The following is a 15,759-nucleotide window of genomic DNA, read 5'->3' on the forward strand; positions in this document are numbered from 1 at the left end:
GGGTACGACAACATAAACAATGAGGCTCTGCAAGCACTTCCAAGAAACTGTATTGTGTTGCTTTGTAACATATTTAACACATGCATTCGACTCACACATTTCCCTCAGCAATGGAAGCATTCAATTCTAATTACGATACTAAAACCAGGAAAAAATCCCCATGAAGTCACAAGCTACAGACCTATTAGTTTACTCCCAGCAGTAGGAAAAGTTTTCGAGAGAATTTTAAATGACCGTTTGACTACTCACCTTGAAAGATTGAAAATTATTGACGAAAACCAATTTGAATTTAGGAGAGGCCATTGTAGCACACACCAAATCCTAAACTTAATAGAATATATTGCTCTAAATTTCCAGAAAAAGACCGCAGTCGCTACATGCTACCTCGATTTCGAAAAAGCTTTCGATCGAGTGTGGCATGCAGGACTTGTGTACAAGCTTTCAAACTGCATACTTCCTAATAGCTTTCTAAAACTGATTATTTCATTTCTCAAAAGAAGAACTTTTCAAGTTAGATGCGGTGATTCTCTCTCCAGCAAGAAAGTAATGTACAAAGGCATCCCATAGGGAAGCGTACTTTCGTCAAAATTATTTTGCATTTTTGTCAATGACATGCCTCAGTCTTTCTCTTCAACTGTTTTAAAGTTACTGATGACACCGTGGTTTTAACTAACTCCCTGAACCCTCAAAATGCTGTAGACAAGCTGAAGTACCAAATTAATGAAATAGATGCATGGTGCAAGCTATGGAAGATTAAAGTGAACCCTTCTAAACGTAAAATAGTGATTTACAAACGGTATAAAAAAATTTTCCCGCTTAATATTGAGGTAAAAATTGACAGTATCCCAATTCCTGTTGTAAATTCTTACAAATATCTTGGAGTGCATATTGATCGAACTCTCTCTTTTCATGATCATGTGACTTACGCAACCAATAAAGCTAACGCAGCATTCATGGCCATCTACCCGTTATTAGGACGAAATTCTAAATTGGATTTAAAGATTAAAAGAACACTTTATATCACCTTAATTCGCCCAGTTTTATTGTATGCCGTATTGGCCTGGGCTACAGCAACGAAAACAGACAGACAGAAGATGAATGTGTTACAAAACAAGACACTTCGATCTATTACAAACGCTCCCTGGTTCATAAGAAACTCGCAGCTCTATGAAGAGTTAAAAATTCTACCAATTCAGGAACAGATTCTGACCACAGCACACAATTTTTTCACGAGTATGCAAAATTCTCCATACTCTGCCGTAAGAAATCTTACTACCTACGATCTCACTCAAGAGAGTGTTGTAAAACGCCCACGTTCAATCCACCACAACCCACGGTGGTAGTGATGTACATAATGTAAATATTTTGTATTTTTTTCATATCTTTTTTACTCACTTTTTTGTTTTGTGATTTTTATAAATCATCTTGACAAAGCGAACTGTGCACTGTTTTTGTGTATAGCCAAGTGTGGTGTTATTTTAAAATGTGCTTTTTGTGTTTCTTCAACGGACTTTGATTTTGCAAAGCCATTGAACTGTGTAATTTAAATATTTATGAACATGGAAATTACTTACTCTCTGAAGTTCAGTTAAAATAATCCCAGCTAACTTCTAGCTTCACTATCTATGAAGGAAGAAAGCAGTTTCATGTTTGAACTGCTTTCTGCCTGTGCCACATGTAAGCTTCCAGTTTAGTTCGCAAGGAGAGCAGTACATTATCTTGAAGCTAGCCACTCTTAAATTGCTAGAATTTGGTGCATTCACACAATGTGATATCATTTTTATGATAGCATATAAGACATTTGTAAAGTGTCAAGAAGATCTGGATGACAACATCTGAGAAGTACAGCAGCGAGAGACATTTGTTAAATTTTGTTAATGAGTAGGCATTAAGCATTTCAACTCAGCTGTCTTCGTAGCTTTACAGACTCTTGTAGAACTATTATTATGGAAAGTAGTATATTGGGAACTTGATGATATCGGTTTATGTATCCAGAGATTAGAGTTTATCTTTCTTGTATTTATTCTAAGCTTACAACTCATTTAAAAATTTGCAGACATCATTACTCATAGCATCCTTTAATTTCATGGGGAAAGAGAGAAAGAGTGGTCATTCTTCTCCATGCGAAAACTCTTTTTTGTCTGAAAGATATTTCTGTTAGTCTTCATTTTTAAATTCTCTCAGTGTCATTTTATGCCTTTTTGCATGAATTATGTGCATTTTCATTAAATCAGCTCAGTCATACTTCTCATCATAGTGTATCTGCTTATGCACCCAGTTTGCATTTTTTAAAGCATATTTGTTCACATATGTTTTTTGAACTTTTACTTCTGAATAATTATGGTGTATGGGAGTGATAACATCAATTATAGTTTTCAAAAATTAATTGCAAAGGAACGCTACTAATTCTAGTGATAGAAAAAGTAAGCAAATGCATGCTACTGTGAGTGCTCTTTTGTAAGAAGCATTAGTAGACATTCTTACTTTATTTCAAAAATTATTAATTATATCACAGAGAAATAATTTACTTAATTCATAATCTGAGGCTATATTAAATAATTTTATTTTTCTTAAATTGGAACTTGAGTAAAAATTCTATACGTAATGAAAACTCTCAGTGATAGGCCATTCTTGAAAGAATCCCTATTAAAGTTCAGATATTGTTTCTGCCTCGGGAAAACTCTGACCTATCGCAAGAGTTATAACTGTTGAATCATATTAGAAATCACTTAATTTTAAAAGCTTTCATAGATATCTGTCATTTTATATATGCACAGCAATAATAACTGTTGATGTGCTTGAGAAACATTATTATGTATTTTGCATGAGTTTGTCTTTAGGTACTTTTGTGGTACATTAGTATGTAATATGGGATGTGTAAAATCTAAACTCAGTGCTGCAACAGCCCTAGTTGGCCATGGCCTGCAGTACCCCGAAATCTGCTTTCTTGACCTTGGGCCCCGGAGTGCATCAGCATATGCCATGAGCATGTGATCAGCTTTTTGCAGGACCCCCGGTATTTAGTCCCCAAGCGAACTTGGTACTCAATTTATCGACCCGTTCAAGGGATGAAAGGCTGGGTCAACCTTGCCGAGCCTGAGGATTGAACCTCGGACCTGTGGTGCAGCTGCATCACTGGGCGGTCAATATGGGATGTGTATTTTTAGTAAAATTTCTTTATATTGCTCTTTTATATTAAAATTAATTGTATTTATTAATATGATATATAATTTTAATTCCTGTTTTGTCATTTTATAGTTCGTTTATGGAGTCTGCAGACTTGGACCAATGTTGTTTGTTATAAAGGTCATTGTTTTCCTGTTTGGGATGTCAAATTTAGGTGAATGTTAATTTTCTGTTTAATGCAATTGAAATTTTTTCAATCATTTTCCTGTGTATCTTATTAAATATCTTTGTTTTGTATTTCTTAATAAGTTATTGCTGTGAAAAGAACTGATGTAATAGGCTTCTTGTTTGCATTATAAAATATTAGCATGAAACAAATTGCTGCCTAGTTATGAAGACCATTTATATACAGAAATAACATCATCTCTGTGTATAAATTTCAACATCAGTGATCACACAAACTAAATACAAGAATTCTAGAAACATGACGAATTTTTCATTTTTATTATATTGCTCTTGTATTTGTGCAATGATCATTCTTGAAGATGAAAATATATAACTTTAAAATCTCAGTATATTTTAGCTATTTAGCACAGTGTTTCTCAACATTATAGATTTTATGTAACACTACTGAAAAACAACAACTTGAAAAGTAATGAATAATTTTTTTCAGAAAATGATGTATTTGATAGAAAATTTTTTTTTTTTTTTTTTGTTTGTTTTTTGTATTATTTAAGCTTCTTATTACAGGTGTAAATAATGAATGCTGTTTGTTGTTTGAAGTGATGGGAAAACTTTTTCTTTTGAATCAGTTTTTTTTCCCCTTCTTCATTCAGTACATTCTTCAAAATGATGTTGCAAATATATATGATCTGTAGGGAGAATTTTAGTCTAGTTTTTAATGAAATGCTTCTTTCATGAAAATATTACATTTCATTGATTTTTTTATGCGTATGAGATTTTTAATAGCATTTCATAATTAGCAATTTATAATGTTAATAATAAATATTTCAGTCACACTAACTTGATTATGAAAGTAAAAAATAAAAATACGTAAAATTCATCTCGAGAAAAAAATTGTGAATTAAATTGCCAAAATGTAATGTTTAGTTTTTTTACTTAATGCAAATTATTTTATACTTGATGCAAATTGTTATGTGCAATTTTTATGTCTACAAATTACAGTTTTCAGTAAAAATTTTGTTTTGCAGAAGTCTGATATGTTTATGTGTTTAATGTTTATGTAAAAAAAAATTAAATGAGTATAATTATTAAGAAGTACAGTTTCCATATACATTTAAATGTATTTTGAGCAATATGTTTGTACTGATAAAAATAATTCCTTATATCATTTTTGGATATTTCTTGCTAAACCCAAATGTTACGTTTATTTTTTACTATCATCCATTAATATCAAAGGAACCAAAGAAATAAACCTCATGAAAACAGAATATTACTCTTAAAATACATAACTTTTTTAGCTTGAAAGGCTATTCTTCTCAAAACATGATTTTGCATTGATTTAAAATCTATTGTTTCTCCTTTCATTCGAATTTGTTGCTGTCTGTTCTTGATTAGCTCTTTGACGGGCGGTGGTCGCTCCCTGAAACCATCAATTTTCGAATTTTTTTCTCCTCTTCTTTCCGATATTTTTGAGCGAAAATCAATTGATTACTGATCTTTTACCTCTAAGTAACTCAAAATGACTGCAGAATCATACATGTTTTAAGTCTTAGTACTTCAAATTGGTTCTCTTTTAAAATTTGTTTTCAATGAGATAAAATAACTTCCTTTTGTTAATATAAACAACTTTAAATTTCAGAAGTTATCCATTGCACATCATTCATGGATTTCTATCATGAACAATAACAAATTGCAATAATTCAACTGCATATATTAAAAAAAAAACCTATCTATATATATGGTATTTGCTTTGTGGTTTCAGGGCAGGAACACTGTGCCACTAGAGCATTGTGTCACAATGCTCACAATCCGCTAAAGGCTCAGTAGTCCTTGAAACCACTGCTCTTCACAATGGTGTTTGCTTACTTTTCAAATAGGAATGTTTATTTTTACCTGGATATAGATAAGGGTCTTTGAAACCACAAAATTATTTTATTGCTAAACAATATATACACTTGCCCAGTGAACAGGTCTTTCTTTTTCAGAGACTTTACTCTGACCTCAGCACACTTGCTTCCCATGCTAGTATTGTGATTTTATAAGCTATTTGGTGTGGTTTAAATTTAATGTAAATATGCTTTGCTATAATTAAAAATAGAAATTGCGTAAAAGTTTTATTTAAATTTAAAATATTTTCTAAATATTTTGGGCTGGAATATGGATAAAATAAATATGAATGGGAAACGAATTATCTGTACCAAAATCAAAAAGACCAAGCCCTCGCATTAACATAAAAAACCACAAATTTCATGTGCCAGGTGAAAAGAAACTAAATAATGCTGGACATATACCAGTGAAATTTATAAGATTCAGGCAGTGTACATTTTGTAACACAAGGAAGAAACTTCATAGAACAAGACACATATGCGAAATGTGCAATGTGGGTCTATGCATGTGCCAAAAAGACAAAACATGCTTTGAACAGTGCCCCCCCCCAAAAAAAAACCGAGATTTTTTTAATCCTTACTTTACTGAGTTTTTTTCCATTTATCTGAATGTCCTTATTATGCAGGTACTTGCATTTTCACTGCTATAGAAAAATTACATAAATGTTTATTTTTTAATTTTTTCTGACGATTTACTTTGTAAAATAATGTAAAAAATTTACATATAATGCAATTCTTGCTTACATTTTTTTTTTTTTTTTTAATCGTCATTTATTGGAAAAGCGCACGGGAAAAGGTAATTTTTTTCCCCCTACTACCTCAGTAAGTTTCAAAGCCCTAGATTCGCGCTGGTTTCACAGTTGCAACCACCACCCGCAGAACAATGAGCAAGAGTAGATTTTTTTTTTTAATTTATAGATTACTTGTTTCTAGAATCATAATATTCAATTTCTAGAGATTTTAGTTAAAAAGATTATAAACATAATGTAGCATTCGTCAAAGGGTTAACAAACTAAGCTATTTAAAAGCATTAGATGCTCTTAAGGAAGTATTTTACTTTTTAATCTGATTGCACGATAATGTAATTAAAAATATTAAATACTTTTATAGAATTAGATGCAATTTTTTCACTTTTCAAATATGCGGAAGATATGTGTCCATGTTAGTATTCTTCTAATATCCTATAAAATGTAATCTATTCCATCTGGGCCACCTCTGTTCATAATCTCTACTGATAAACCATATTAAACTTTAAAAGAGCCTTTTTGGATGACCATTAAAATCCTAATCCCTTCAGGTTTTTATTTTTTTTTTTTAAATCAAGTAAAACAATTGCTTTTAAATTTATTTTGGATGAATAGATGTGTGTGTGTGTGTGTGTGATTATGGCAAAGCCTCGAGGGCTATCCGAAAGAATAGATGAGAAATCACCAGTTTTCTTAATTATATGACTGCCTAAGTTGAGTCATTCACAGTTATTGAAACTTTATTTATTTACTTGATAAAGGTACAATATATAATTTTGTGATATAATTATGGTAGGCTTAATGATAAACTTTTGCTTCAGTGACAATACTCTTGCTTCTTAAAAATGCTGTTTACCCTTAAAAAGAAATTAGTTCTCAAAAATTTTTGGTGATGCAACATCTTAAAAGCCATTTAGAGAGTAAATGGATTTTACATTATGTACAATACCATTCAGTTTCATATGGAGGTTTATGCTGCAGAACAGCTGCCAACTCACCTAGTTTTTCATAATATCAGTAGATCACCAAATCTCCCTATTTTTAATTTTTAGCATTTACTTAAAGGAAAAGTTTCTCAGCAATAAATGAAATTTATTGAATTAATAAAACTTTAATTAGAAAAATTAAACTAATTAGAATTTAAAAAACTAATTAGAATTAATGACCAAAATTGTAATTGAATTGGGTAAAATTCATAGCTTTTTTATGTGTTATATTATAATGTTATACATTTATCCTGTTACATTAATGCAATATAAGCATTATCTAAATTAACAGGATATTGTTTATTATTACTTAATTTATGAGAATTAATATTTAAAACAAACATTTCATTTGTTATATACAAGGTGATTCTAAATGATACACAATATTTTTTAAGCACTATATAAACAAATTTTCCATAAGGAATGAGTGGTTTAGGTCTCTTTATTGTTTTCCAAAACAGTACTTTTGAATGTATTTATATTAGCATGCACAGTGTTTTAAAAAATGTATCAATTTTTCTCTTTTTTAGTCCATTTGGGTATTATTTTGCATCTTGTGGACATGATAGAACTGCTCGACTCTGGGCAACAGATTATCATCAGCCTGTTAGAATATTTTCTGGGCATGTATCTGATGTAGATGTAAGTCCTTTCAAGGTTATATATGTATGTATATATATATATATATATATATGGTTTAAAAGAGGTTCAGTGTTATTTTATTATAAAAGAAAGTTTAGAAATCATGCTAAACATTAGTGTAAAATATTCTAAATTTAAGATTTTAAAATAATAAGGAAAATATAGGTAAGGCCAATATGTCATAGTATTGTAGGACATTTTTCATATGGCTTTGGTAGTTTAATTTCTAAAAATACAGTATTTTAAATATCATTGCAGTTAAAGCTAAGCTATTATACTAGTTAGCGATGTTGACTGCCACACTGATGGGCTCAGGTTCAAATCTTTTAGAAGGCATGGATGTTTCGGATGTTTGGCATGTTTGTTCAGAAAGTAACTATACATATGTCATGCAGTAGGAAAAATATTATGTAATTTTCACTTACCTCAAAGTAATTGTTGGAAATGTTCATCACAAGCCTTCAGATGTGTGTGCATAAGTCTGTTCATGTTCTCGAAGACTCTGGCAAGTTGTGTGTGTGGAATGTTCTTGATGGAGTCACAAATAGCAGTTTCCAATTCTTGGAGTGAGTGGGTGGTTCTGTCGATAAATATTAGCTTTTGCATCGCCCAGTAGTAAATATCCAGATGACTTAAGTCTGGAGAATGAGGCAGCCAAACCCTTTGAAATGGTTCGATCTCCGAAAACATCTTTCAGTTAGTAGCTGTGTGCAGTGGTGCCATCTTGTTGAATCCAGGCATTGTTAATTTCGTCCTCTGTTAATTCTCCCATGAACTTGTAAACAACTTCACAATAACGATCAGAATTGATTGTTTCTCTGAAGAATATGGAGCGTACTATTCTTCTCCTGGATATTGCAATCCATACGCCAAGTTTTTTGTCATGTAGCGGAGTTTCATGAAGAGCATGTGAATTTTTACTTTACCATTAACAAGAGTTCTATGCATGAGTGTCCACAATAAATGAAACCAAGCCTTGTCAGTAAAAAAAAACATAGTTCAATATATCGTCAGAATTGTTCACAAGGAAATGATGAAACCGTTCATAAAACTGAACTCGTTTCCCAATGTTACGGAGGACTAATTGTTGAACCACTTTCACTTTATATGGAATGAGACTGAGTTTATTTCAAGTGGCCTTACGTGTTGTCGCAACATCAGTGTTTTCCTCCTGGGCCGATTTTCGTATGGACTTACTGGAGCTACGTTATATTGCATCCGATATGTCCAGCAGATACGCATCATCTGGATGTAGTGTGAAAACATACATTCAACATCTGTTCATTTTTAATGCAGTGGAATTTTTTTTTTAATATAAGAAATATATGCTGTTAAGTTATTATTTCAATAAATAAGGAATGAAATAGAATGACAAACTTTAAAAACTTTTTAATTGATAAATACTTACATGGGGGGGGAACTGTTTTCAGAGATAACAACAGTACATTTAATTCAGTAGTGATACACAGCCATTGTTAGTGTATTTATCTTTCTACAGAAAGTCTTAGTATGTGCAATAAATTAATTAATATTTAATAATTACTGCAATGAGAAAAATAGTAAATGTAGTCTGGAGTGTGTTTTCTGGTGCGGTGCAGTAAATGAATGTGCATTTTTTCAAAGTCAGTATTAAATTTTCATCCAAAATTAGTCTAACATGAATTGAGATTTTTTTTCTATTATTATTCAGGCATCATTATGATTAACAATGTACGTGTAATTACGTTTCTTATCTATACATTTTTTTAAGTCTTTTATAAAAGGTTTGTGAAATGCTTGGTTGGGGATAGGAAATGATGTATAGCTTTCATTTAAAAGGAAAACTAAGCCATAGTGTGGCAAACACATTTTATATTGAATTTAATCTTTTTTTAAATTTTCAGCAGTATAGATTCTAAAAAGGCTTTGAATTTTTTCATCGTGTGACCATCAGATTAACGGAAATATCTCTATAGCTATCTATCTATATAGATAGATAGATGTGTATAATCTGATAATTTCATCTCTTTCTGTTATTTCTGGTAATTTGATTTAGTTTCTAAACGCAGTACTAGTTGAATGCTTTTTAACTGCTTAATATAGCTTGTTATGATGCTTCTCACAAAATTTTGTGCTTTTTCATTTGATAACAGTTTAAAAATAGATCTGAAACAAACATAAAAATTTATAATTATCGAATTCGTAATAAGAATTAAACATTTTCTAAAACCCAATCTAATGAGTAATTTGGTATTGTTTGATATAGCAGATTATCCCAGAACAGTGATTTTCAAGTGTAAATACACATGTCTATTTGTGAGTCTTAGTTCTTTTGAATGTAAGACTCTGATCTGTATTGCCCTAGTGATGACACATTTAACAGTGACAAATTTACTCTGCTTAGAATAAAATTTAAATTACTTTTTGTGAAATGTAGCTTAACAGTAGAAAAAAGTGGATTATACGTTTTTTTCCTCCCATTTTTAGTGCATTCAGTTTCATCCAAATTCAAATTATATTGCTACTGGTTCAAGTGATCGTACAGTTAGGCTTTGGGATGTTGCCAGTGGGAACTGTGTTCGGTTTATGACGGGTCATAAAGTAAGCTTCATTTTAAAATATTTTTATTTCTTAATATGTAAATATAATATGAAATATGTGCTGTTAAAATCAGTTGGTACTCTCCCTCCAAAGGAAAAAGACCAATAGCTGATATAAATAAGCAGTCTTTTTTTTTTAATTTTATTTTTCAAATTAATATTTTTATTGGAATAGAAAATTGCATAAAACAGAATAACTTGATTATTTTTTAATTTCAATTTAAAGTAGTTTTTTATGTTAATTTTTTTTAATAATTCTTAATTGGTCAACGAGTGTTGTAAGAGGATTGCAAGTCATTCATAGTTCCCATTTTGTATGAGTAGTTTTTATGTTATGAACCAGTTCAACAGTTTTAATTTTTTTATTTTGAGATTAATGGTTTAAAAAAACAAATCTTGTTTAAATTTTGTTTAAAAAAAACAAATTTTGTTCTAGATGAAATCTTTATTTTGGGGTATTTACTTTATACTGATGTTTTGTCTTCTGGGAGGATTTTTTTTTAATTCCATATTTTAAATGGACTTATTTTCTCCATTTTGATATGAAGTTTAATGCAAATTATCTTTCGAAAGTAATATGAAAAACATTTATTGTTTAATGATTTTAAAACATTTTGATAGTTTTGTAGACAGTTTACACCATTCAGTTAACTAAAGTGTAGCATTTAAAATTAGTGCATAAGAATTTAATTTTTTTTAAGTGTGTAGCTAACTGAATGAAAAATATTTTTCTGATAAATTTGAAAATGGCAGATTAATAGTATTATCAACTAGAAAACATTTTAAAAAAGGTTATCTTTTGAAATAATTTTTCTTCCATTCAAATTAAAACTACATTTAAACCTATAATTTTAAATATCTAATTTTACTGTGTTAAAAAATATTTTCATACTCTATCACTAGTGTTTTTCAGTTTCTAATTATTCAGGAATTCAAATGTGAAGTAAAATGTTCATATTTTTTTACTATTCTAAAATGGGCACTGTTTCATTATGCACCTGCCACATATTTTGTCTGTACTATTGCAGTAATATGCAAATGCATGTTTAATTATTCTTGCTTACAAACACGCACACACACATGCACACTTAGTCCTCAAATGGTGCTATCACTGGGAAATGTCTTGTGTTTGTCTTATCTTCCTCAGGGGCCAGAAAGTGTGTCAGGTGCATAACAGAAAAGTACCTGATGTAGAAAGAACCTTATTTATCATCAATATATCAGAATCATATTTTTAATTATATATAAGCATTATTAATATTATTTCATCTCAAAATCTAAAGCATGTGAATAGCCAGATGCATGTACTATATGCAGTATGTAGAATGATAAATTTATAATAAAAAGGAGGAAAAACTTATAAAAAATATGTTTTTCTTTTCATCGTTTCTATTTTATTCACTGTGTTTTGCCGAAGCAAGAGTCTGATCTACATAAAATTGTATTTTTAATGATTTATACCATATCTTGAGGGAGTTTCTTTCATTTATCAGTGAGGAACTTTGAATTAGGATGATGTAACAGATAATTCTCCAAATTTCATAAATTTCCTGTGGAGCATAAATTTTTCATTTTATTAAGTCTTATTATTCATGTTAGTTGTTTCATATATTATGTGTGTGTATCTTACATGTGATATATATATAAAACTGAGAGTGAAAATAATATATTTAAATAAATATTAGTATCAAAATTAAAGTTAGATAAAAAACTAAAGTTAAATTGACATTAGTTTTAAATGAAAACCCACTCATTTTTAAGAGAGACAGGCATAGTTTTACGTTCTTTTAAGAAGAACCAGTCTCAAGCTCTGATTAAATTTTGTATAATTTCATCTGAATATAAATTATAAAAATTGAAACAAATTCATGATCAGTGTATGTGAAATTTTTCTCTAATCTTGTGCTGAAGATCTGTTCAAGTCCTGCTGCTATTATCATCATCAACCCTCTGAATGATGAAGAAATGTATTTAAATAGTGTTCATTAACTAAATTTTTTGAATTGATTTTTTTCCTTCCTTTGTTTTCATAAATCTTCATTTATTAAGATAATATAATGATCATTAAAGTAAATTAGGAAACAAATTATTTTAAATAACAACGTAATATGTGACAAGTGAAAAAAGTCCACAACTGGTGAAATACAGGCTTTTGGAAAAAATCTTGAATTTACCAGAGCTATTCTGTAATTCATCATAGTCTAATATTTTCTTGTCCCCCTGAGAAAAGTATTGTAATAGTTTACTCAACAGTGTGCTTTGCCAAATGTATAAAGCATTTATTATTAATTTCAATGCCTTTTATGTATTTTACATTTTACTTTAGGGAACTGTATATAATCTGGCATTTTCAACTTGTGGTCGTTTTCTTGCTTCAGCTGGTAAATATATTTCCAAGTATATCTTTAAAAATAATAATTTCTATACCCTAAGCATATTTTTCATGTATTTACATATGTGTAAAATAATTAGTGAATATTTTATAAAACACTTCTTATGAAACCAAACAGTGAAACAATGTTGTTAACTCAAGTAAGTACAGGTTGATATAATTTAAAATCATAGAAAGTAGTTAAGTTAAACATTGTAATATTCTCCACTGTATACTTCTTATAGATGAATGTGAAGAATTTTAAGAACTAGTAAGCGAATAATCGCTTGAGTTCATGAGGTAGAAAACAACAAGTGAGAAGGGTGAAACAACTCTTTATTATTCCAACTAAAGTTTAATAAAACTCCATCCTGGAGTTGTACAATAAAACCAACACTCGGGCTTCAACACTCAGAAATAAACTAAACTAATCTTAACTAAAAAGATATAGCCGAAGCTATCAAAATTCTAACAGAGTTGGTCCCTTAATGCTAATTGACTGCAAAGCTATCAAGTGCCTAAAGTATGGCTAAGCGTAAAGTATGGCTAAAGTATGGCTAAGCGTAATAATAGCTTAAGAGAAAGTAGCCTAAAAAAGGTGGATGCGTGCTAGCTGTGCAGGCAAGCCTCCACATTTATTCAACATCAAGTCTGTTCACTGCGACCGCTCAATGACAGAGTGAGATTGGCCACTACAACCCGTTTTCTGTCTCTTGTGCTGCTAGACTCCGAAGGTGTAGGGTGTGCTTCTGTCCATCCTCACCGGGGATGATGCGTGTCTGCAATTTGTTCTTTTTCGTGCCTTTCTGATGACCATCTCCATATAGTTTCAAGAGAATGCATTTTGTCAAAAAAATAATGGTAAGTCATATGAAGATTCAACTAAAATTGATCTAGATGCTGACTTCTGTGGTAAATAAATGATGTTTTACGACTTGAAACGTTCTCGAAAGGAATTCCCGTGCACATGTTGCATCTGATGCTAGAATTGGCCTTGTGTTTCCACAAAAATATACTGGAATAATAATTCAAGTTAAAGTCTTTTGCTGTAAAAATTGAATTTTGTTATCATGTAACTTTGTATAACGAAGATGAACTGAGATTTCTTAGATTAGATCTTTATGCATTTTGTGCACGAAAGGTTAGGACTCAAAATGGTAAGACTGATTCTTACTGCTGCAGTAGTTTGCTGTATATTGTCTTCTGTCTGGATATGTTTTCTTAATTTATACTAGTATTAATTTAAATTTTCACAATGTCAGGATATAATAAATTTCTCGTAATTCACATTATTTGAAGTGTCATCCTTTGGGGGTAAGTTACTTTAATTCCATATTCTTTTTAGATCACACATTCATCCTGCACTTTATTATCCTCCATTTATTATTACACTAGCCAGAGTATCTGCTATCTCTCTCACTAAGACAATAGAACTTTGCGGTTATTAAATACCGCTCTTCCTCATTAGCATTCAAACGTGATTCTAAAACTATATTTTGGCCGGAAGTGGTAAGCTGAAATTAAGAAACGATAGGAAAGAAAGTTTAACTCAAAATTTAACTGTTAATAAAATTAACATAATCCTTACAACGTGAAATGATAAATAAATTGCAAATTTTAAAAGCCAGTAATTAAAAGATGAATATAACTATTAAGCTTTTTCTCAAGGGACTAGACTTGTGCAATTAAATCTTAAAGGCTGCTTTTCTGATGTTAGTTGTTTGTTTTGTCTAGATGAATTTAAAATGTAATTTAGTAAATACGTAATGAAATGTTAAAATATAAGCATTTTATAGCTGTTGTTTTAAATATAATATTATTTACTTTTTTGTTGTATTAACAATATTACTTCTTTCTTAATGAGTGTTTGAAAAATATTTACCAGTTATTTTGTTTTACTCTAAAATTTGTTAGCTGTATCTATGAACGATTGAAGATTAGTGTTTTAGAAATTTTACAATTATTTCCTTTATGCTGTATATATAAAAAGAGAGACAGCAAAGAAAATTGAAGAATGTTTAATTAATAAATATAATAATATTATTAAAGTTGCATAAAATGCTGTGAAATTCGTTAAATAAGAAAGAGATAAAATATAGAATTAATAGCAATGAATAGTAATGAACTAGTTTATCGAAAAACAATATTAAAAAATGTTGAAGCAAAAAGTTAAAAATAAAATAATAATAATAATAATAATAAATAATAATTAATGAAAAATAAATAACAGTTGATAATTCCTACATCTTTGTCAAGTGGTAGCCAAGAGAATTGCCAACAGAGCCACATTTGTGAATTGTATCTGGATAAAATGCAGAAGTAATTTAAATTTGTTATAATTAAAATAATTAAAGGAGAATATAGTAATATGGTTGCCTAAGACCAAAGAATTAGCATCTGTTATTTATTTTTATTAATTATTGTTTTAATTTTATATTCATTTACTTTTATTCTAGTCTCATTTTTCAAGATTTGTTTCGATTGTTTTTTATTGTCTTCATGTTTAAGTAGTTTATCACTGTTGGTTGATATTAATTTTATATTTTATCTGTTTCTTATAAATATGCATTTGATAATACAGCATTTGAATGAGATGGAAAAAGTAGATGATGCTGGATGCTTGGTTATCATTTTTCTTCAGATATAATTTCACTGATTAATAAATACAACATAGCAATATAAGCAAGAGAGGCTGATGTATTGGATATTTAGCATTTTCTTATGTAGGTTTCACATATGTAGCACTGCAGTTGAAGAGAATGAGCAACAGCAGTCTACATCATAGCAAGTGTTGAAAGAGTGTAGATTGCAAAAAATGCTATATTAAGAATAGTGAATTTTCACCTTTTTTCTCTTGGTTGATTAATATTTTAATTCATAAAATTTAGCATTGTTATTGACCTAAGACTTCTTGTGTTATGTAAGTGTATGCATCATGGTCACTTTTAAAAATTGTATAACAGGGATTAATTTTGAAATGACACAATTCAGAGAGATTTAAGTATATGGCTCTTTTTCAGATAGAACGGAGAAATAACCAAACCAAAAAATAATTGATGAAGGGACTACTGCAAATTAAATTTAGAGTTTTATCTTATGTATCTTCTTTCCCTATTTAAAAAGAACAAAAGTGCCTTAGAAAAAGAGCATTAAAGCTTAGAAAATGAAAAAAGGTATAATTTAAATTATTCAATTCAAAAAGGGAAAGTTTCATTAAGAACAAAATTCAGATGCTGTTTT

The 15,759-nt window shown here is 29.8% G+C and overlaps 1 protein-coding gene across 1 annotated transcript in view; it reads left to right on the forward strand.

Moving 5' to 3' along the window:
- Taf5 (TATA-box binding protein associated factor 5) overlaps window positions 1-15,759 on the forward strand; it is a 72,615-nt gene that overhangs the window by 49,456 nt on the left and 7,400 nt on the right. Inside the window, exons 14-17 of the mRNA XM_085823362.1 lie at window positions 3,259-3,340; window positions 7,458-7,569; window positions 10,036-10,149; window positions 12,475-12,529. Of these exons, the coding sequence (XP_085679488.1) occupies window positions 3,259-3,340; window positions 7,458-7,569; window positions 10,036-10,149; window positions 12,475-12,529 (363 nt within the window). The remainder of the gene's footprint in view (window positions 1-3,258; window positions 3,341-7,457; window positions 7,570-10,035; window positions 10,150-12,474; window positions 12,530-15,759) is intronic.

The sequence above is a fragment of the Stegodyphus dumicola genome, chromosome 9 (genome assembly GCF_044657685.1).
Source record: "Stegodyphus dumicola isolate Sdum_Otavi_A_Nest chromosome 9, ASM4465768v1".
NCBI classification, from domain to species: domain Eukaryota; kingdom Metazoa; phylum Arthropoda; class Arachnida; order Araneae; family Eresidae; genus Stegodyphus; species Stegodyphus dumicola.